This window comes from Nestor notabilis, unplaced genomic scaffold (assembly GCF_000696875.1).
Source record: "Nestor notabilis isolate BGI_N333 unplaced genomic scaffold, ASM69687v1 scaffold11136, whole genome shotgun sequence".
NCBI lineage: Eukaryota > Metazoa > Chordata > Aves > Psittaciformes > Psittacidae > Nestor > Nestor notabilis.
In genome coordinates this window covers 21,690-43,087 of record NW_009934261.1, presented here as the reverse complement: position 1 = coordinate 43,087, position 21,398 = coordinate 21,690, and the positions used below count along the sequence as shown (strand labels likewise).

Below are 21,398 nucleotides of genomic sequence, written 5' to 3'. Positions count from 1 at the left end.
GGGCCAGGGCTGGCTCAGCTGATCCCTGCCTCCAAGGGGAGGAAGCTGGGGGCGGGAGACAGATGGGTTTCCCTCTGTGGCAGAGATGGGCACGTTTCATTTCCACCCCAGCTCCTGCTGCGCACGTCAGAGAACAAGCTGCTGCTGTGGGGAAGGAAGCACAGAGAAGAGCCGGGGTGGCACGGCACAGCAGATCTGCCCGGGCAGGGGACTGACTGGCTCGCCATGGCTCTGGTTACCTCGAAGACGACGTGGGGCAGCGTGGAGGTGGCCCTGACCAGGCTCTGCAGTGTCCTGCTCTGCTGCGGCCCCATGCTGGCTGGCTGCCGCCGGGGTAGGTACTGGAGCATGGTGTGCTTGCGACACAGCCTATGTCATTCGCAGCCAGTGGAAAATGTCTATGGGCTGGGAGCTTTGTAGTTAAAAATAGCCCTGGCATCAAGGAGGCAGAAAACCCAAACCTTTTGGGTACATGCGGCTCAAGCAAGCGGAATGGTGATGATGCTTGGGGCAGAAGCAAGGTTAAAAGATGGAGAAGGGGACAGGTTGCCAGCCTGTGGTGCCAGCACCAGAGATGTGCTGTGGGCACAATTGGCTGTGGCTGGGGTTTGATGTTGAGCCTCTGGGTTTGCCAGCACCATGCCAGGTTTGGGGTTTTCTGCTCTGGCTCTCACAGTTTCAGGCTGTGCCTCCTGGTTTAGATTTGACCCTGAGGGAGCCAGGGTCCTGCATGTGCTTTTGCTTAGGACGAAATCAGGGAGGAAAAGGAGGCAGAGGGGAAGGAGTAAGTCTGGGCAGAGCAAGCAAAAGCCCTGATGAAACCATGTCCCCACCTCCTCCCAGACCATCTCTCTCTGTGGTCACTTCGGGTGTTTTCTGCCTCAAGGGTGGGTGCAGGTCTGGGAGCAGATGTTGCTTCCTGTGCTGAGAGGATGCAGGGAAACATGTAAATCCAACCTCTGCTTTCAGAAGTCCTCTAAGTGCTTCTTCTCTCATTGTTGGCAGTGGCACTGGTTAGGAAGTAAAGACCCAAACCTGCAGAATATTTTCTGTTAAATGCAAGAAACTCAGAACACTACAAAAACTACATCTCTCAGTGTGGGCACCTAGCTGTCAGTGGCTGTTTCTGAAAAGAGAAGATAAACTTCTTAACAGCAGGGACTTTTCAAACCAGTGGCAGTTTGAATCGCTTGGTCAGATAACCCATGTGAAAAATGCTTCTTCCTGCTTTTTATTGCTCTAAGCCAAAGTTAATGCAGCAGCTGCCTTATCCTGCTGGATGGAGCTGGCTGAGCTGGGACCTTGTGAGCCTGGCCCATGTTCGTGGCATCCCTGCTGCCTGGAGGGGATGAATCCACTGAGTTCACAGACAGGGAAATGTGGCAGAGCAGCAAGGGCTGGTGCTAAGGGCCAGGGAGGTGGCGGTGATGGCTCTGTGCTGGGAGCAGCTTGCAAGCCAGGTCAGGACCCCCTGGTGTAGCTGGCTGGCTGGCTGCTCACGTACATGTGGGGAGCTGGGAAGGGATGGTTATTGTAAGCTCCAGGTTTCTCTGCCCTTTCAGATGGTCTAGGGCTGGAGATGGCAAATACGGTGCCCTGGTCAGCCCATGCTGTGTCCCAGCACAGAGCAGTGGGCAGAGCTGGAGCACCCCACAGGCAGCTGGGCACACAATGGGCTGCACCACAGGGTACTGCCCCAGCCCAGTACTGAGTCCCGGGGGTCCCTCTGCTCGCTTTCAGAGGCAGCACCAGCTGGAGGGAGGATGACTCAGACATTAACACACAGTATAGATCTAAAAATAATACAACACCCAACTGTTTTCCCTGGTACAGGTATTCAGGGTTAATTTTAGGTGGCCCGGAGCACAACTTGCTCTGCTGAAACCACTTCTTGGTACAGTTACTACCCAAGGATCCTTTTTCAGCTGGCAGGCACAGACTCAGGAGGGAAGAGACAAGGGCTGATGTATCTCCCTGAGATCCAGAGTGATGCCGCAGACTGGCCCTGCATCCCTGGTTCCCAGCAGGGAGTACAGCTGTTTCTGAGACCTGTGCCTGCTGTAACCATGTCTGTGTCTTATTTCGTCTCTCCCAAACAGTGACCTTCTTCCCAGCAATGTTAACTCTCCCTGCAGGTGGCTCAGCCACCTTCTTCTGCAATATCTCCATGGAGAACGACTCCAGCTCAGAGTACAGCCTCAACTGGTACAAGGAGACCAACCATAGCCAAGCCCAAAAAATCGCTGAGATCAACCCCCAGATCAGCCAGATCAACCGCCAGATGAAGACAGAGAAGTACCTGCTCACCAACCATACTCCTGCCTTCAAGATTGAGATCCTGAACCTCCACCAGAACGACTCAGGCTCCTACTTCTGTGGACTGATCACCTTCTTTGAACCTGATAAAGTGATGGAGAGCAATAGGTCCCAGTTGGTGGTCACAGGTCAGCCTGGGGACTGAGCTGATGGGGACCTATGGTGCTTTCAGGCATGCTATAGGCCCAGGGCATAAGGCAGACACTACTCTGGTAGGGGAGGACCTGCTGTGGATCAGAGGAGCACAGCTCTGTCCTTTCCCCTCATCTTTGCATGCAGGGTTGAGGCCCAGGGAGATAGACTCTCCTTCCATATCCACACTGCGGCTGGATCTAGTCCTGAGGCCAGAGAGCTCCAGTCTGCTGGGCTGTCCCCTATGATGTTGTGGAGTGGAGCGACTCCTGACTCATGGATGGTAGCAATAGACGAACATAGGAAGCTGCTCTCTCCCACAGATGGAGGCAGGAGACCAGTGTAGGGAGCTGCCTTCACACCTGAACAGCTCTTCTGGGGATAGGGATTGTGTTTGGGATGGTGACCAGACCTGAGACCCCTCAAGCAGCTAGTGTTGGTGTAGATACTGTTGTTGCAAAACCATGCCCTGGGAGGGTGTCGTAGCTCCATGGCGTGGGAGACTGATTTTGCAACAAGATCTGCCATGCTCTTGCTTGTCAGAATGGGGGCTTTGTGAAACTGAAGGTGACCTTTTATAAAAAGGGGAAACACAGCAGAAGTCACTGTCTTTCACAACATCTGTTCCCAATGTGAGCTGATGCTGTGCTGGCCTGAGCACATGGTAGCAGTGGGTAAGCTTGTGGAAGCCGAGTCCTCTTATGGGCTCTGCCAGGCAGGGAGTCATGCTGTAGGACTGCCTGTGGGTGCAGAGCAGTGCCCTGACCCCCTGCACCCCAGGTCTCACCACCTATAATGGGAAGGAATGGGACACGGCCAAAACATCCGCCATGTCATCCTAAATTCAGGGCCTCTGGAGGGATGGCGAGGCTGTAGCAGTCTGCCTGGGACCAAGCTGTTTCAGAGAACAGCCCCCATGTTCCCCGGTTGCCTTTCACAAGGACTATAAGAGCCCATTTTACACTCCTGACCTGCTGTCTTGTTCCCACTTTTATGGGTGGCTATTGCAGCAGCCTCTGAGAAGGTGAATGCTACTGATGAGCCCGAGATGGAGGAAAGCAACCCCCCAGACTATATCAAGGCCATGCTCCTGGGGATCCTGTTGCTGGTTGGGGTGGTTGTGCTGCTGATCTTCGGCTACCTCACCATCATGAACAGGAGAGGAGGTACGATCCCCCGCAGAGGCCATGCTGTGCTGAGGGGCTGGGTTCTGGCAGGGGACCTGATGGGTGATGCTCATCCAGCAAACCCAGCTGGGACCTGGAGGCAGCCAGATGCCTGCAGCTCCCTGGGGTACATGGACTGGTTCAATGTGCTAAACTCAGCTGTGGCATGTCCCCATGGGACAGGTATCTCCATGACTAGGGGAGAAGGGTGCTTTGGGCCCTGCTTGCCCTTCATAAAGCCCCCAGACCACATGGTGTGGCTCTGCACTACTCATTAGTCTGGTGTGTTATTGCCGTATGAGTCCCTTCCATACACCTTGCCCAGGCACCTCTGGCACTTTCATCATCTCCCTGCTGTGGGCACCTGTGGAGCTTTCCCAGAGGGGACCCCTGAGGAATTGTACCCCACTAATCCCAATTAAACCCTGGGCTGATATCTCACTTGTCATTGTAATGTTCAGTGTATTAGACCCTGAGGGGAGGAGGAAGCGTGGTGCAATGATTGTGGTGTCCAGTGCTCTCATAAGACACAGGGACTGGATCAGCCCTAGATGGTCACACTGACTTGTCACACAAGCATCTTCTAACCAAACGTGTTACTTCGTAGGTGTACAGAAACCACGAAGTGAAAACAGCCCAGTGGTGAGTTTTCTGTCTCAGATGCCCTGCCGTGCTGCAGAGGAGCATCATGCCATTGCTGGCATGCAGGGCCTCCCTTTATCAGCCCTTTACAGGCTTCTTGCTTCTTCTGTCTTTTCTGATGCTGCTTGATCTTTTCTGCACAGCTACAACTGCTTTTCTGCACCTGCAGCACAGCCCATCCAAAATTAAAGTAACTGTCTGGGATAGGATGAGACCTCACTAGTTCAACCCTTGCTCAAAGCAGGCTTATCTTTAACAATGGATTGTGTTGCTGTAGAAAATGGGAGGAAATGTGCGTTGCTCCCTCCCTCTCCCCAGTACATTAAGCTAAAATTTATTTGGCTGCAGCTAGCATCTGTTTCCTCTCTTCTTTTTGCCAGGCACCTCCATGAGGACTCTGGCTCCATCTTCTCTCCAACCCCATTAGATAGCTGAAGGCAGTGAGTAGGTCCCCTTTGCTCCCTGTCTCTCTGGGCTGAGCAAACTCAGCCCCATGGTCTCCTCATGCATCCCGTGTCAGCTCAGAGAGGTGGGAAAAGGGCTCCTAGCACAACCCAGCCTTCCATGACTGGGTAAGCAGCAACCCTAACCTGCCTGCAAAGGCAGAGAGCTGAAATCACATGGCTTCAGCAGTGACCCCAAGGCTCATGGCCCAGTTTCACTGGGCAATTGCTATCACAGGTCTGTGTGCCTTTCTTCTTTGTATTGCTCTTGCCCTCCTGGAATGCTTCAGAGCTGGTTTTGGCACTTGCTGTAATAAGAGGGTTTGTGCTGGGGATGGCAGGTACCTCCAGATGATGAATCACCCCAATGGGATTTCCTTGCAGGAGGAAGAGAAGCCCCCTGTGGTGTCCGTGTCCACTGTGGACTATGGTGTGCTGGAGTTTCAGCGGGACCAGCATATCCAGGTCCCCCCTGAGACCTCACCAGTTGACCACACTGAATATGCCACCATCATCTTCCCGGAGGAGAAACCTGTCACACCAGAGCGGGGGAAGAAACACCCAGACAAGAAGATGTGGCAGCTGCAGTTCCAGCCCTGCTGAGGCCTGGGGTCCCTCCTTGCTTGAGGGGTGCAGGCAGGGATAGGCTGCCCTGGCCTCTCGCTCCCACCACAAGTTGTAGTTGGGAGAAGCCCAGTGTGCCAGGACTGGAGTGAGAGGTGCCACTGCTGGGCTTGACATTAGACAAGTCCTGCCTGTCGTGAGACCATGGCGTGGGTGCCAGGAGACATGGAAGGTCCCTGCAGGGCTCCTCATGCCACCTCTTCGTTCAGGGCAGGGAGGACAGGCTGTGGTGGAGCAGTGATGCCAATGGATCTGTCCCAAAGGTGATTTACATCATACCTCAATTTTTCTGCCTCTACCTGGTGTTCTCTGGAGTGGACATGCTGCTTCCCTCACCCAGGTCTGACCCAAGCATGACTGCAAGGAGGAAATGCTGGAGGCCAAAGCTGGAGCAGAGCCTGGGAGATGCTGCACACAGGAAACCAGAGCAGAGACTGCCTTGTGTACAGCTATTTAAAGAAGCCCTTGGGAAGCAGGCAGCTGGTTCTCCTCCTGCCTCCAGGCACTTCCCTCCTCTGCAAGGGGGGAAAATCTACACCTGTGTCCCTCCCTCCAGCAGGTGGGAGGCAGATTTGGCCCTGGGGGTAAATAAAGGGTTTCATATTAGGGGACTCTGTTACCTTGTGATGGCAGGCATGCGGGCAGCCGAGTAACATCTCTTGGCAGCATGCAGGCAAGAGCCAGGAGGCAGTAGCATCTGTTGTGGTTCCTAGGCCTCTCAGTGCCATACACAAGCTGCTCTTTATAACGCAGAGAAGCTGCCACTTTTTTTCCTCTTGCCCCTGTCTGAGCTGGTCACTGGGGTGCAGCTGCAAATGAAGTCCTCCCTTACCAGGCTCACCTGGGGGCACTTGCACAGCTCATTAGGGATGATCATCCCTACCTGTGCTAGGGGCCTGGCTGCCATCAGCCAGGGCAAAGCTTACAGCATGGTACTCCATGCAGCTTTCCTGCTCCATTTTCCCTCTTGAAAGCAATGCTGGGGCCATGCTGCCTGCCAGAAACCAGAACAGAAAGAAGTGACACTGCTTGAGAGGGGAGAAACCCTGGTAAAGTGTAGGTTTGGAGGCAGCAGAGACCTGCTGCAAGACCACAAAACCCAGAGAAGGGTCACTTGCATCTCACATTTTAGCAGCACTGTCAGCAGGTTTCATTTTCCTTTATTCCCCATAAAACCAGTGCAGCCAGCCTGGGTGCTGAGGGAAGTGGTGAGACATGACAGGCAGTGCGTCCCCTGCAGGGAGCTGGAAAGTTCCCAAGAAGCCTCCAGAGGGGACCAGACAGGACAAACATCCATGTGGGATGGATTTCACCCTTCCTCAGGGCAAGACGGTGGATATGGTGGCCCCCCTTGATAACCAGTGCCACTGAAGGCTCCCAGTAACTCCCACAGCATTCATTCATGCCAGTGCCTGGCTCAGCCTGTCAGGGTTTTCTGCAAGCAGCAACCCCACTCCTTGCCCTGATGGCTCTGGCAGAGACCTGCAGTGGCCAGCCAGGCTCGGCTCACCCAGAAAACCAAGGCAGGAGGCAGCTGCAGCAGCTGAGAAGCAAGAGCTCAGTCAGCAGTTTTGCTTTGGGCTTTCCTGTCAGAGGCGACACCAACGAAAGGATGGGTCCTGCTTCATATTTTCCATCCTGCCTCTCAGGCAGCAGAGGTGCTGGGTCTTCAGCCCTTCATGCACCCCTGGCTGCAGCTGTGGCTCCTCCAGGAGCAGTCAGGGCTGGGTCCCTTGCCCTCTTGGTGGATGGTGGTCTGCTCCCAAGCCAATGGAGGACTAGCAAAAGCATCTCCCACTGCCATTTGAGAAGGGAGAGCACCCAGCCCACAGCAGTGTCTGTGCCCTTGTGGCCCCCCAGCAGACTGGCTGCAATCTGCCCCTTGCAGGGAGAAGGCTGGGGCCCAGGGATGCTTAGAGTGAGTGGTAGGGGTGCTTTAGGCTGCCTGACACCATCTTGCATCCCTGTCTGGAGGACAGGGTTTTCAAGCATCTGTATAGGGGGTTTGATCATTTAGGAATAGTAGCTTGGGCATGCTGAAGTCACGCCTCTCGCATCCCTGTCTGGAGGACAGGGTGCTGGCAGAGACCCAAGTGACACTCTCCTGCACTGAACATGCCACTGGCTGTGCAAGCCAGAGCAGGAACAGGGCTGGGATGAGCTCTGGGTGGGATGCAGGTTTAAAGACCCTGAACCAAGTAGTATCCTGAGATGGATGACAGACTGCCTCAGCATCCTGCCTGGGGACAGGGAGTCAAGCACATTCTTGTTCAGGAGCTGCTCTTGTCTTTCCATGCAACCCAGGAGAGCAGCCACCCATGATTTTGACTCTCACTCCAGCATGGGGATAACAGCTCAGTCTTCCTGGAGCCACTTGCAGGATCTGGAGGAGGCTGTTTTGCTTCTCATCCTGAGAGGTCCCCCGTTCTGGCTTTCCTAGCGCTACCATCTCACATCTCTCCTTCCCCCTCCATATCAGAGCCCTGCTGCTTTTGCCCACCACTGCACCCATACCAGCTGGCTGCCTGCTATTTGTGACAGTTGGAAGGTTTATGCCCCTTTTCTCCACTCCAAATTAAGTAGAGACTAAACTCATTTACACTTAGGATGCTAAAGTTTGCATCAGGTTGTCTGGGGGAGCTGAACTAACACCCTAAAGTCATAGAATCATAAATTGGTTTGGGCTGGAAAGGACCTTAAGATCATCTAGTTCCAACCCCCCTGCTATGGGCAGGGACACCTCATACTAGACTGTGTTGCCTAAGGCTCTGTCCAACCTTGCCTTGAATACCACCAGGGATGGAGCATTCACCATTTCTTTGGACAACCTGTTCCAGTGCTTCACTACCCTCATAGTCCTTTGGCTTTTTGTGCCTGCACCTAGAAGAGTCTGGGCTTTGATGGGCTTGGTATGGTTTTAGGGTAGATCCTTTCCACTGCAGCTGCTTTGCTGCCTGTGGAGGGGCATGGGTGGCAGGGTTTCAATGGTCCTTGCTTTAGACTGGAGGTTTGCTGCAGGGCAGATAGGCAGACCCCACCATCTGGCTATGTTGTTTGATCCCGTTCCCTGTGGCATCGCAGCTGTGGGGGCTAATTCCTGTGCACAGGGCCATCGGCATCCCACAGAGTAAGAGCAGGGCCCCACCCTTGCCCTCAGCATCCCATTTTGGGAAGCCTGAGGCTTACAGCAGTGCAAGCAGGAGAACAACAAGGCCCTGTAAAATTAAATAGCACCTGGATCTGACTCTTCCGTGCTCTCAGGATGTGCCATCATTGGAAATGACTCCTGAAAGGCCAGAAGGGAGAGGGCATAGGTTTGTATCTGCTCACCTCATTCCTCCCAGTATCATGATGTGAGTGACAGAGGGTGCTCCTGACAGCCTCTTTCCCCATGCTTTGTTCTCACAAGCACACAGCAGCCAAACTGGAAGGTTCCACTTATTTTTTCTCTATATCACCCCAGAGTGAGCATCTCCAGCCTGGCCATGGATCCTGATGTGAAAGCACACACAAATGAACACAAAAGTGCATACACAACTCCCCATGCAAATTTGCATGCACACCCCCAGATGTGCATAGTTACCATGTACCAAATGCATGCACATCTCCGCAGACACACCACACCCAAAGGGTGTGATACTACACATGGGTGGGGTGTCATCCATGTGCAGCATCTCCTCCCATAGCAGAACCAGGGTGCAGCTGAGCAGGTGGCTGCAGGCACCAAAGCTGCTGTGTTTCCTGCATGCTCTGGTCTGGCAGTTAGAGCAGCTGCTTCTAACTGCAGACACCCAGCACTGCCACCACTGCCAGTACCAAAATGCTTTGCCAGCTCCCTGGCATGATACCTGAGCTGCAAACTCCAGAGAGCAGAGCTCATCCCCCATCCCATGCTGGGGTCCTGGTGTTGGGGAAGGGTCAGATCCTGGTGGAAGACCTCAGGGAGCTGATCCCTGTCAGTATCTGCAGAAAGCTGGAGGTGTGACTTCAGCATGCCCAAGCTACTATTCCTAAATGAGCAACCCCCCTATACAGATGCTTGAAAACCAACCTGGTTCATTATATACCCTAGCCTTGATTATAGGTGATTGGGAACAACATGTGAGCAAGCATACCTTAAAGAAACCTGAGCCCCAAAACCAGAGAACTGGGCAGGCAGATGGGCTGCTGGCAGCAGCGTCTTCAAAGAGAGCTATGCCATGGAGCAGCAAAGCATTATTCCTGCAAAATGGGACATTGCAGATGCTGGGGTGGGGAGGAGAAGGGGCAGCCAGGTTATGTGGCAGTAAGGTCACTTACAAGTAAGCACTCTCCTGGTCACTGGGAGGTCTCAGCTGTGTTTCAGCTTCGGAGAGGTTGGGCTGGAGGTACTGCAGTATTTGGCTTCCGGGTTAATAGCATGATCTGTGGGCTACTGGACAGGTTGCCTGGACCCCTAACCATGCCAGCTTGCACAGCCCTGGTGTGTCCTCAAGGGTCCAGGCCCACTGCGTCTCCTCTGTCCTGTCCCACTAATAGCCTCACCCTGTTGCCAAGCCTGCTGTAGGCTGACAGAACACTCGCATTTCCTCCTGCCACCCTCATTTTGCTTTCTTTAGTTTTGCTTTGAATCAGCTCCAGGGTTTCTCCTTCTCTCTCTTCCTCTTTTTGGTGGGATATGCTGCTCCCTTTGGTGGGATGTGGTGGTGCCAGCAGGCCAGATGCTGGTGCGGGGCTTCTGTCCGGCCCTGCCCATCCCACTGCCCTAAAGGCCAAACCCACCACCCATGGCAGAGCCTTGTTGGAAGGGGCTGAGCTTTCTCCTGATGCCTGGACGGGCCATTGTGAGGCCCAAGAGGCCATGTGGGGTGGTACCTGCACACATCTTCACATCTACCTCCTTCCTTAAATCTCTCCCCATTCCCCAGCATCCCCCTCCACCCCAGAAGTTCAGGGCAATGGGGCAATGAATCCTCTCTACAGATCAGCTTGGGCATATCCCTATTTCCAAAGGACCTGATGTCCTTTGCCTCAAATCCATCCTGAGAAAAGTGGAACCCCCTACTCCAAAGGCTTGACTGAAGACAGTCCAGCCTGGAAGGGAACCTACAGCCATCACTTGCCCCTAGAGGCAGTGGGTTTCACTGTGATGGAGTGACCACCATTCACCATCAACAGTGGCAAGGTTGGAGGGGGACAGGGGTACAGAGAGCTGTCATGGAGCTGTGTCCCAGGAGGATACAGATGCCCCATTCACTGGCTGCTTCAAGAAAGGAGAAAAAAAAGAACCTGAGAAACTCTAGATGAGTCAGCCTGCCTCGGTACCCAGAAAACCACTGGAGCAAATTAGTAAGGACACCAAGCAGTAAACACTGAGAGGGCAGTGCTGGGGCTGAGAACACAGGTTTAGCAGGAACATGTTGTGTCAAACCAATCTCATTTTCTCTTCATTAGGGCTGGGTACTGCAGGGAAAGCAGGAGCGATGCTATCTCCATGCTGCCTTACATGACATTCTTATAAGCAAATAGGGGAAATGGGAAATTCTACCACTGTGGGTGGATGGCTACCCACATGAGCTGTACGCCATGAGCAGTTATTACTAGCATGTGACAGCAGGCATATCAAACAGGGTTTTTCTGGGGAAGCATGGCTCAAATGAAGGCAACACACTATTGAGGGAGGGTGTAGGGGCCATCTGGGAGAAGGGTTAGAAATCAAATTCACCCTGATGACCTAGAGAAAAGAGCAAAAATGCCCTGAAAGAATGACTGATGGAAAAGTATTGGGCGTGTGTAGTGCAGGAAGAGATGAGGGAGGTCTTCAGAACGGGAGAAAAGCCCCAGTACGAAGCAAACAGTGAAAGGCAGAGAAGTGTTCAGAGTTACACCCTGTTGCTCGGATGGCAGAAAGAACTTTGGGAAACCTGCCTCCTCTCACACAGGCAGCGCACCCAGGGGTGGGAGCTGAAGTCAAAAATCATTTCAGGCAGTGCAAAAGCAGCAGGGAAATTACCACCTGGGCTGCATCTTGTGTTTGTCTCCTGCAGGCACCCTACGGAGCAGCCACAACCAACATGCTGATATGGAGAGGATCTGTCTCTGGCAGAGTCTGTCCAGCCCACTGTCAGCGCGCTGGGGCTATGACACGGCTTTTCCCTGGTCCGTGCCGGGCTGTGGGGAGACCTGCAGGAGCAGCTTTTGTTTCCAGGCGGGTGCCAGTAGGCGGCGAGGTGCTTGGGCAGCGCCGGGAGATGTGTGTGAAGTGGAACAGGACATAAAAGCACTTTCAGCTCCGTGGGTGGTTCTGGGAAAGTCCCTTTAGTAAAAGCGAGTCAAAGGCTTAAATAGCGGGACCAGCACCAGTCTCAGAGATGACTGCGAGGCCTTGGCACATCGTGAGTCGTGATCTGAGCTGTGTTCCCATGATGTAAGGGGGGACTGGTTTCCATCACAACTGGAATGGAGGCAGGGACCTGTCCCCACACTAGGGATGCCACCGGACCCCTGTTGAGCAGTGTGCCTGAGGGGCAGCATTTTGCCCCCTGGGATGGGCAGTGTGGGGAGTGGTGCCTGCTCCATGGGGAGCATCCTTCTGCCCTGTGGCAGTAGCCTCTGGAAGGAAAAGCTGGGCTGAAACTGCAGATTCCCCAGATGAAGTGATCTGTTTGTTTGGGTGAGTAAGAGAGTGCTAGGAGAGAGGGCTGCTTCTCCTCCTTGAGACAGCTTTAGGTGTTCAACACGTGTGGCTGCCCTAGAAGTAAAGGGGAGATGTCAAAACCTTCAACTTTTTCCTGCATTTAATCCCCCCTGCCCAGAGTAAATCTCAGCCCCTAACACAGAGGGGCCCAAGGGGATGTGCAGATGCTGCAGGGTTTTCCCTTCCAGCAGCAATAACCAGAAGCTTCCTGCCAACCTGTGGTTGCTGGGACCTATGTTCATTGCCTGCCTCCCTCTTGGGATCTGGAGGATGAGCCTGATGTACTGGTGCCTCTCAAGACCTCACAACCACTATCGCCTGCTGCTGGCAGTCACCATGCCACTCTCATGTGGACACAGGTACTGTCACCTGCATCCTCAGCAATCCCACCTCCTCAGCCAGCTCCACGGCAGGACCAGCCACTGTCCCTGCTGTCTGGGGCTCCCAGGCTTTTAGGGTGTTAAGCCAGAAGAGCTGCCACAGGGACAGGCTTTATTTGAAGGCAATGTGAAGTATTTTAAGCCTGATTCACAGATCCTTATACCCATCTTTAAACAGACGTCTGTCCTGCTGCAGACTTTAATATCCTACAGTTTTTGCTTTAAACTCTCCCTGCTTCTGGGAGCCTGAGTGGTGCTCTGGACACTCAACATGAGGGACTGCCATAACTTTCCATGGTGGCTTCATCCTCAGCAGTCACCTGGCACATTTTTCCAAGACTAGGCATTTTTTGGAGTTTCGTGCCTTTTCTGTGCATAGGATGGTCTCTGAAAGCGTCATGCTAGATGTCTCGGCTTTATAGAATCACAGAACAGCCTGGGTTGGAATGGGCCTTTAAGGTCATCTAGTCCACTCCCACTGCAGTGAGCAGGGACATCTTCAGCTAGATCAGGTTGTTTAGAGCCCCATCCAGCATGACCTTGAAAGTTTCCAGGGTTAGAGCATTCACAACTTCCTTAGGCAACTCGTGCCAGTGTTTCACTGCCCTCATTGTAGAAATTTTCTTCCCTATATCTAGCCTAAATCTACCCTCTTTTAGTTTAAAACCATTACTCCTTGTCCTATTGCTACAGGCCCTGCTAAAAAGTTTGTCCCCATCTTTCTCATAAGCCCCCTTTAAGTACTGAAAGGCCTCAATAAGGTCTCCCTGGAGCCTTCTCCAGGCTGAACAAGCCCAGCTTTCTCAGCCTGTCTTCACAGGAGAGGTGCTCCAGCCCCCTGACAATTTTTGTGGCTGTCCTCCGGTTCCTCTCCAACAGGTCCATGTCTTTCCTCCAGAACTGTATACAAGACTCCAGGTAGAGTCTCACCAGAGCAGAACAGAGGGGCAGAATCACCTCTTTCGACCTGCTGACCACACTCGTTTTGATGCAGCCCAGCATATGGTTGGCTTTCTGGGCTGCGAGTGTACACAGTGCCAGCTCATGTTCAGCTTCTTACCCACTAGTTCCCCCAAGTCTTTCCCTGTAGGGCTGCTCTCAATTTTCATGGCAAGCTGAGCTTGCCTTATCAAGCGGCAGATCTTCCTCCAACTCAAGAGCAGTTATCATTTGGCATCTTATCTAACCTGCTCCTTGTCTTGCATTGCTCTCCATGGGATGTCCTGGGGGACCTGAGCGGTAAGCTGGAGGGCAGAGGGCTGCAGGCAGCCCTGGTGCTCCCAGCTCAGAGCACACCTCGCCTTTTTCAGTTTTATGTGTGTTACTATCCTCCCCAACTTTCCACCCTGCAGTTTCATGTCAGGCCTTTTCCTGCTCAAGTTGACTAAAAGGTGTTAAAAACAGCCTGTATTTGGTGGCAGCTCTTGAGAGAGGTAAAGCCGTCAAGTCCTGTGTTTTCAGTGGGTTTCATTTCTATTATTCCTATTCTGGGCACAATCTCAGCTGGTTCACCCCCACTGCCATGATAGAGATAGGCACGGGCAGCCTGGCAGGGGATTTTCTTTCAGCCTCTGTGCCTACATATAGACAGAGCAGCATCATGAGTGCGCAGCTTCAGTGGGGGTGGGAGTTTGTGTGTGGGGCTTTGTGAAACCCTCTTTTGTCCTTGCTTTGGAGGACATTTCATCTGGTCAAGATGTGGTGTAGTGTCAGCAGAGCCTGTTGACGCAGGGATCAGGATGGGGTGTTGCTGCTCACGTGGGAGCAAAGGTTCTCCTCTCCAAGCACAAATATGATGTTCAAAGAGGATATGTTTGGGGAAAAGACTGTTGCATGCATGTATTAGTACTCAGAAGCTGCAAGCTTGAACCACAGGCTTGGTCACTGCCTCTTCCCCAGCTCCAGGTGGGACCATGAGGACCTGGCAGGACATTTTTGCAGAGAAGATTGCAGATAAATGCTTAACAGAGCCATGGACGCTTCAGAAGGATGATACCCTGCAGGTGCATGTCCTCAAGACTGGCTGGAAGGAGTTTGTGCAGGGCCGTGCTCCTGGGAGGTAGGGGGCTGCTGGCTCAGTCCCTGTTGGAGCAGGACCAGGGACAATGGGCTGCCATGGCAGACCTTTCCCTTTCTCAAAGTTTGCTTGTAGGAAAAGCTTTTTATACAAAAGGGGCAGTTTGGAGGTGGGTGACGCTGGGAGGGGTTGTCCCCTTTTGTTCCAAGCTTGGTGGGTTATTGCCAAACTGGAAAAATCATGGTAATTGGAGGGGAGGAGAGAGCAGAAGCTCCACAAGGCCAAGGGGCAACTGGTATTTGGCCAGTTTCTCCATGTTGGTGTCAAGATACAAAGAGCTCCTCCAGTGAGCAGAGGTAGTTATACCACACTTGAACCAAATCTGGGTTTGCACCCAGAGGATGAGGATGGGGAAGCCTCTGTCTGTTGGGACATGGGGCGATGCATCAGCAGCCCCTGCACCCACACCAGGCTGCAAGGTCGCACAGCAGAGAGATCTGCATTGCTGATGAGAGGCTCTATCCCAACCATTTCCACCCTAGGCAGGACCCTGGGCATCAACCAGCCACCCTGCCCAGGTGGCAGCAAACAGAGACCTTGACTGCAGCCCCCACACAGATGGTGCAAGACAAAGCGTTGTGGGTTGCACACCTTTTGATTCCTCAAGACATCTCCTCACCTGCCCTGCAGGCTCCACCCACACCTTCCTTCTATTTGTCTTCTTTTTGTTACTTCCCCGGCCCTGAAATTAATGTTGGCTTTCCGCTGAGATGTGATGAGCTGGCATGGGTGAGCGGCTGGAGCCCCAGGTAGACCAGGGCACTGATGCTTCCCACCCCAAGGACCCCTGCTCCTGGCAGTGGGGCCATGATGAGCTAACAAAGGGGACCAGGATGGTGCCACCAGTCATCCTGGCTCCTAAGATCTTTAATGCTTGGGCCAGTCCTGAGCTCACATCTGTGTTGAACTCCCCAGAGTGGCATCATGCTGTTAGGGGGAACACAGGTCAGTGTAAAGCTTGCATGAGCGAAATGAATCCATCAGACTTGGCTGCCCTGGTCCCTGCTGACTGGGTGGGAAGCCGCTGGCTCAGCACAGGGAACCTAGCATTAGCTGACCTCTTCTGTGCCCTGTCAGGTTTCAGTGCTCCCAGTACTTTCAGGAGTGGTCTTCGGCCAAAGTTCATGTCCTGTTCCATATGCACTAGTGCCAGGGCTGGGGCATGGTGTGTATGGCGAGCCTTCTGCCAGGCTTGCAGGTGGTGCCCTGGCCCCCAGCTGTAGGAGCCTGAATTCAGCCTGGAGACTGTGGAGAGGCTTCTGCACAACCTGGTGCTAAAAATCCTCAAGTATTTCTACCATGTGCGCATTCAGCCCTCTGACCTCCTGGAAGTTGTGGTGGATGTACTGGTGACAGGGCTGCATGACAGCGCCCACTGCGAGGGCTGCCAGCTCGGCATTTGCAGTGAGTCACAGCTGGCCCTGGCGTCGGACGCCTGGAAGCCCTTGATGGATGCACACAAGGCCAGGACCCATCATGCTCTTATGAGGCCTTATGCAACCCCAACCCACCACCCCACATGCTTCAACAGCAGCTTCTCCTGGAAATGCTGTTGCTGGATCGGCAGCTCCTTGGTCTGTGTTCTGGCAGTGCTCCTCTTTGTCCTGTTTTATTTCACCTACAAGTAGTGGGAGCTTGCAGAGAGGAACTGGGGTGGTTGCTAGGGAGTTGCTGGAGTGCCTGGAAAATTGAGTACCCAAGGTCAGTCCTCATTTGTGGCATATTGAGGCTTCCCCAGCTCCTGGGAGCATGGGTGCACAGTGGGGTGCCTCAGCCAGGCACCTCATCGCACAGTCTTGGGAAGCCTGGTGGGTTTGATGGTTTCTTATGGGACATTTTGCATAAGGACGACCCTCAGCTGCCCCATGCAAAGGACAAGTGTACTTGCAGGAATAAAACAAGCCTTTTCTCCTCAGTCCAAGGATGTATTTGTGCTTTTTAATTTCTCCAAAGCCTTTTTTAGGTACTTGTGAGCAGCTCGGAGGGAAGCTGAGGGCTGCCTTTACTCACCTCCTGGTGTCAGCTTCCAGGGAAGCACATTCCCATTCTCCCCTGCCTTAGGAGCTTAGGGGCACCTGGAGCTCGAGGTCTGCAGCAAAGTCATGGGGAGCTGGTGCCCATGGTCACTGGCACTGCCTCCTGTGAGCTATGTACACAGCATCTGCCCTGGTCCTGTGCATCCTGGGTGTCACCAGAGGTCAGGAGATTGCTTCATCCTCCAGAAACATCTGGGTGCTGAGCTTTTACAAGGGGACTCTTTATTAGGGAGTATCATGGAAGGACGGGGGGTAATGTTTTTAAACTGAAAAAAAGTAGATTTATATTAGATATTACTGTGAGGATGGTGAGACACTGAACAGGTTTACCAGAGAACTCGTGGATGCCCGACTTTGACAATGATGAAGATGGACATGGTAGAAAAAGATTTCATGGCTGAGTTAATGGAATAGAGATGGGCTGAAGGAAAAGCAACAACCAAACCCAGCATCACCAGTGCAGCTTGCACAGCATCAAGCCTTTACACTGCTCACCGTGGGTTTGTTTTTTTGCTGGTGTTTCTCCTTAATTTTCATATATACAACCTGCAGGCTATTGGTTAAAATAATAGAAGAAACAAGAAAACCCTGTGTGATCCAGGGGCCGTGTAGGTTTTGTTTCTTAAGCATTCTGTCCTGCTTATCCCACCAACTCTCCTCTTCCCCAGCGCCCTACCTCCCCTGCAGCCCCTGCAGCCCTGGCCAGGAAGCCAGCAGGTGGAGCTGCGAGATCTCCGGCACTGCAGTGGAAGCACTGAGACCAGTGACCGCCAGCGCTGGGACACGCCAGCATTCCCCAGATGGGGGATACCCTCCCTGCCATCCCTGTGCCCAGCTGTTTCCCTCTAGCGTGGTCCCCCCATACAATTTTCTACGTGGTTACAGTCCTGGTCTGTGGGTGGAATGGTCTCTCACTGTGATTTTCCCGTCTCAGAGCACTGGAGGTGCACACATGATGCAAAGCACGGGGTCTCAAACCTTTACAGAACCCCAGCTCTTCCTGGGGGACAGTGGTGCCACGGCAGCAGGGCTGGGGACCAGCGTGGCGCCACCATCAGGGACTTCCTCAGGAAGGAGAGTCAGCATCACCTGTCCCCCTTGGAGTGAATATCAGTGATCTCCAGACCATTTTTGGCATGGGAACAGTGGCTGAGGGAGTGCTTGGGAGCCAGAGGGTCTCGTGTCTGAATGGACCTGTCTTTCTGGAGCAGGTCTCTCCTTGCTTGGGGTGGCTGTGTCTGAGTGGCTTTGCTGTGGTGAAGGAGGCTGATCGGGCAGCCTGGACCAGCACCCTGCCCTCTTGTGTGGCTTTCTGCGCTGGGAGCAGCCTGCCCTCTCCTTGCCGGCATTATGTCATGAAGCAGAGACACGGCAAAGTTTCTTGCTGCCGCTGCCCATAGCCCTCTCCTTTCCATGCTGAGGTTTTCCCAGCCCCAGTCATCATGTCTGGCTGGCTGCAGCCTCTCCAGCCACCCTGCTGCTGAGGGGGAACTCTCTCGCCTCTGCCTGGGAAGGCAGCTCTGGTAGGAGACCACAGCCCTGTAGGGGTACTTATTTTATTGCTTGAGTCTTTCTGCTCTTTTACAATGGCAGAGTCATTCCCTGCAATGCCCTCTGCACACGCCATGTGCTCCCCCACGTGTGGCCTTGCATATATATGCTGCTTTTCCCCTGGACCCCGCCCTGCTGCTGCCAGTTTGCCTGCTTGTCTCTTCATGTTGTGCATGTATGTCTCCTCCATCATGCAGTCTTCATCCCCTCGTGTGTAGTTCTCAACCACACTTTCATTTTTGGGGTCCTTCCAGGATGCCCCTCTGATGGGCGCAACATGCAGTTGTGCCCATCTCCTACTTGTTTCTTAGTAAAATGCCCTCCCTCAAAGTGCTGCTTTTTGTGGCTCTTGGCACTTTTGGACCCCAGAGCAAACCCTGATGGCTCAGCCCCTTAGGATGGTGAATGGTGGCCAGCGCCTCAGCTAAAGTGGGGACAGTAAGCCCATTTCCAGGGCTGAAGGATGAAGGATGCTCTCTCTCCCCATGGATCCTGGGCTTGTCCCTCAGCTGTCTCCCCTGGTCCATCTCAGGTTGGGCTGTGCTGCAGCCAACTCTCGGCTCATGCCTGGCCTTCACATCTAGCCAGGGAGAGGCAAACCTCACCAAGGGGCGTTTTGCTGACCCTTCACTGCAGCCAGCCTGATAAATGGCTTTCTCCACGCCTGTCTCCCTGGAGAGAAGCTCTCACCACTCTGGCAGGTTGCGAGGTGCCAGCAAATGCAAATGGTGGTTTTTGCTCTTGCTTCTCTCCTCTGGTGACGTTTCCCAGCGCTGCCTGCAGCCAGCCGCAGTGACTGCAGGGCAGGAGGGATTTGCATTCGCACCACAGCAGTTTGGTGAGCTGGGGATGAGGGCTGGGTTGCTTTGGGGTTTTCCCGGCAGAGCTATTGACGGGAGGCACAGAAGAGTCTGTATTATGACTGATCTATTATAGTGCAGCAATAGTTTTTAACTTGCCTTGGAGCTGTCTAGGCTCAGATCCTACAGTTGGTGGTTTAATGCTCAGGGAAACATGCCCTGATCTTGACGTTTCTCTCTCCTCCCCTTCATCCCTTGGATGTCTCTGGACATGTTAGCAGACCCATGAGTAAGCGAGCCAGACCCATCACCCTTCTCTGTGCAGTCAACTCAGAGGAGCCCAGTGCTGCTATTTCAGTTCTGTGCTGTAGGAAAATAGGGATCAATAACCCATCTTTCATACACATATGTGTATGTACCCAAACACATGGTAGAAAACAGTGCCCACGGTTTCAAGCTGGATTTTCACAGCCTGTGATGCAGAGATGTCCTGCAGAGCTGTGTCCCTGTCTCAGCTCCCATCTGCCTGCTGCAGAGTCTGTGCTATGAAGATGCTCTCTCTCAATCCAACATCTAGTGTGGATGGGCTGATTCTGCACCCTTTTTAAAGCAAAACTAACATGCTTGTTATTTTTTCTGTATGTCAGCTTAACCCAGATTTAATTGCTATTCCCAGCAAACACGTTGCTGCACTCTCCTCCTGCCACTGCCCCTATCTTCAGTGAAGTGCTAAGATTATAAATAATTGAAGGGCAGAATCTCATCTTCTGCCAGCTTTTGCAATTTGTATTCCTGGATGGTCGGGGCCTGTCTCAGTCCATGAAGCTGTGTGGGCCATGGCTGAACAGCCGTCAGGGCAAGGGACAGTGTGAGAATCCCCCTGGGAGCACAGGCGCATGTGGCAGGGACTAGCAAACAACATCGACCATATTCCTCTTGGAATAAAAGCCTCAGGGCACAAATTCAGTACATATCAAAGTTTTATTTTGCTCTCAGGATGAAGGTTACACAGAACCATCCTTACGTGACATCGGATATTTTACAGAACGTAGTATCAAAAAAGACATATATATATATTTGTATATATAAAAATACCTTGCAGTTACATGACATAGCCAAGAGTACAGTTCTTAGTGTGTCTCCAAGTTTAATCTTCCTTAGGCCTTGTGCTCCTCTGCATGCTTTACAAAATGGCTGAGTGGATCATTCACTGTTGTCTCTTTCATTGCATGGCAATACCAAAGGATGTGGAGGAGGACAGGTCCAAAAAGGCTACAGGCATGCAGAGAAGACAGCAGGCAATTTTGCATGTTGGTTACAGCTATAGGAAAGCTTTGCTGGCAAGTGAAGGAGATTGTCCTCACTGAATGAAAGTCAGCTCACCTGACCTTGTTCCTTGGTGGGGTTTACTTGTTTTATAGACCATGGAGAGAGGCTGGGAATATATGAATATTTCTGGTGTGATAGGGGAGATATGAATACTTCTGGTGTGATAGGTGAGTTGGGGTCAGTCTAGAATGACTTGGACACCTGCAATAGGCCAGTAGATTCATAAACAAACACTGAATACCATCAGTAACCTGTAAATCAGCCAAACCAATGGCCTTAAAAGCAGTTAAAAGGGATAAAGTTCTTGCAAGAATGAATGCACTGCCATGCAGGACTACCCAGGACCCTCAAAAGGTGAAATTACAGGAAGGACATTTTGTCTGAAATGATTCTGCTGAAAATAAGCATTGCTTATGTAGAACAGATGTAATGCTTGTCTTGTGTGTTGGAAAACTTTCCTTAGGAGGACTGCTGTGGCTGGAAACCATTCCAAGAGCTAGACTGGAGGAAGACTGGAGAGGGCTTGAGATGATAGAGGGTTAGAGAAGTTCTAGTGGATGGAGGTGTGTGTTACAGTGAATCCAAACCCCGCTCCCTGTCCTTGTGTCTCTGTGGGACATCCATCCCACATGGTGGGATAAGGGTAGCCCATATGAGCTGGTGTTGTCTTGGCAGCCATAGCTGAAGTTTAGGGCTAATGTGGATACTTCCTCACGTCCCTGGGGCCAGGTCGACATCACCTGAGATGCCATGGGCAGGGATGTTTGTTTGCAAATAAAAATAATAGCAAACCCTCAGAGCTGTCTCATTACTCCTTCCTTGCACAGAAAAAGTGTTACACAGTGTGGGGGACCTATGAGATCCAACCCTGCCCAGTTGGGTTTTCTGCACTGTCTGTAGCCTCTGTAGCTCCTGCAGCTGTGTCTGATGGGAAGATCTGGCTGGAGAGCCTGGGTGTGGGGACAATTCTCTGCACAGCCCAAAGCTTTGGTGGCAGGAAAATGCTGCCTTCATCACTGTGCCTTTGTCCTGGCTTGGAGGGAGGCTCCCCAGGAGTGTGGGTGAGGTTTGCAGATGGGCAGCACAAGCTGAGGATGCCGGCTGAGACCTTGACCTTCTCTCCTTTCCTCCAGCTTCCTAGCAAGCATTTCCTAGGAGTGCAAGGAAAGGGATGCGGGACCTAGCAAAACAAAAGATGTGGAGTGCTGGCAAAGGCCTGGCGTGCG

The 21,398-nt window shown here is 52.8% G+C and overlaps 2 protein-coding genes across 2 annotated transcripts; both read left to right on the top strand.

Moving 5' to 3' along the window:
• The first annotated feature begins 225 nt into the window (after positions 1-225).
• Positions 226-5,302, top strand: PDCD1 (programmed cell death 1). Its single transcript, XM_010017242.1, has 5 exons — positions 226-334; positions 2,100-2,444; positions 3,459-3,614; positions 4,222-4,256; positions 5,084-5,302. Exons 1-5 carry the CDS (start codon positions 226-228, stop codon positions 5,300-5,302), a joined length of 864 nt encoding a protein of 287 aa, XP_010015544.1.
• Positions 5,303-14,292: 8,990 nt separating this feature from the next.
• LOC104407853 (receptor-transporting protein 4-like) lies at positions 14,293-16,084 on the top strand. Its single transcript, XM_010017241.1, has 4 exons — positions 14,293-14,438; positions 15,534-15,594; positions 15,680-15,860; positions 16,047-16,084. Exons 1-4 carry the CDS (start codon positions 14,293-14,295, stop codon positions 16,082-16,084), a joined length of 426 nt encoding a protein of 141 aa, XP_010015543.1.
• The last annotated feature ends 5,314 nt before the right edge of the window (positions 16,085-21,398 follow it).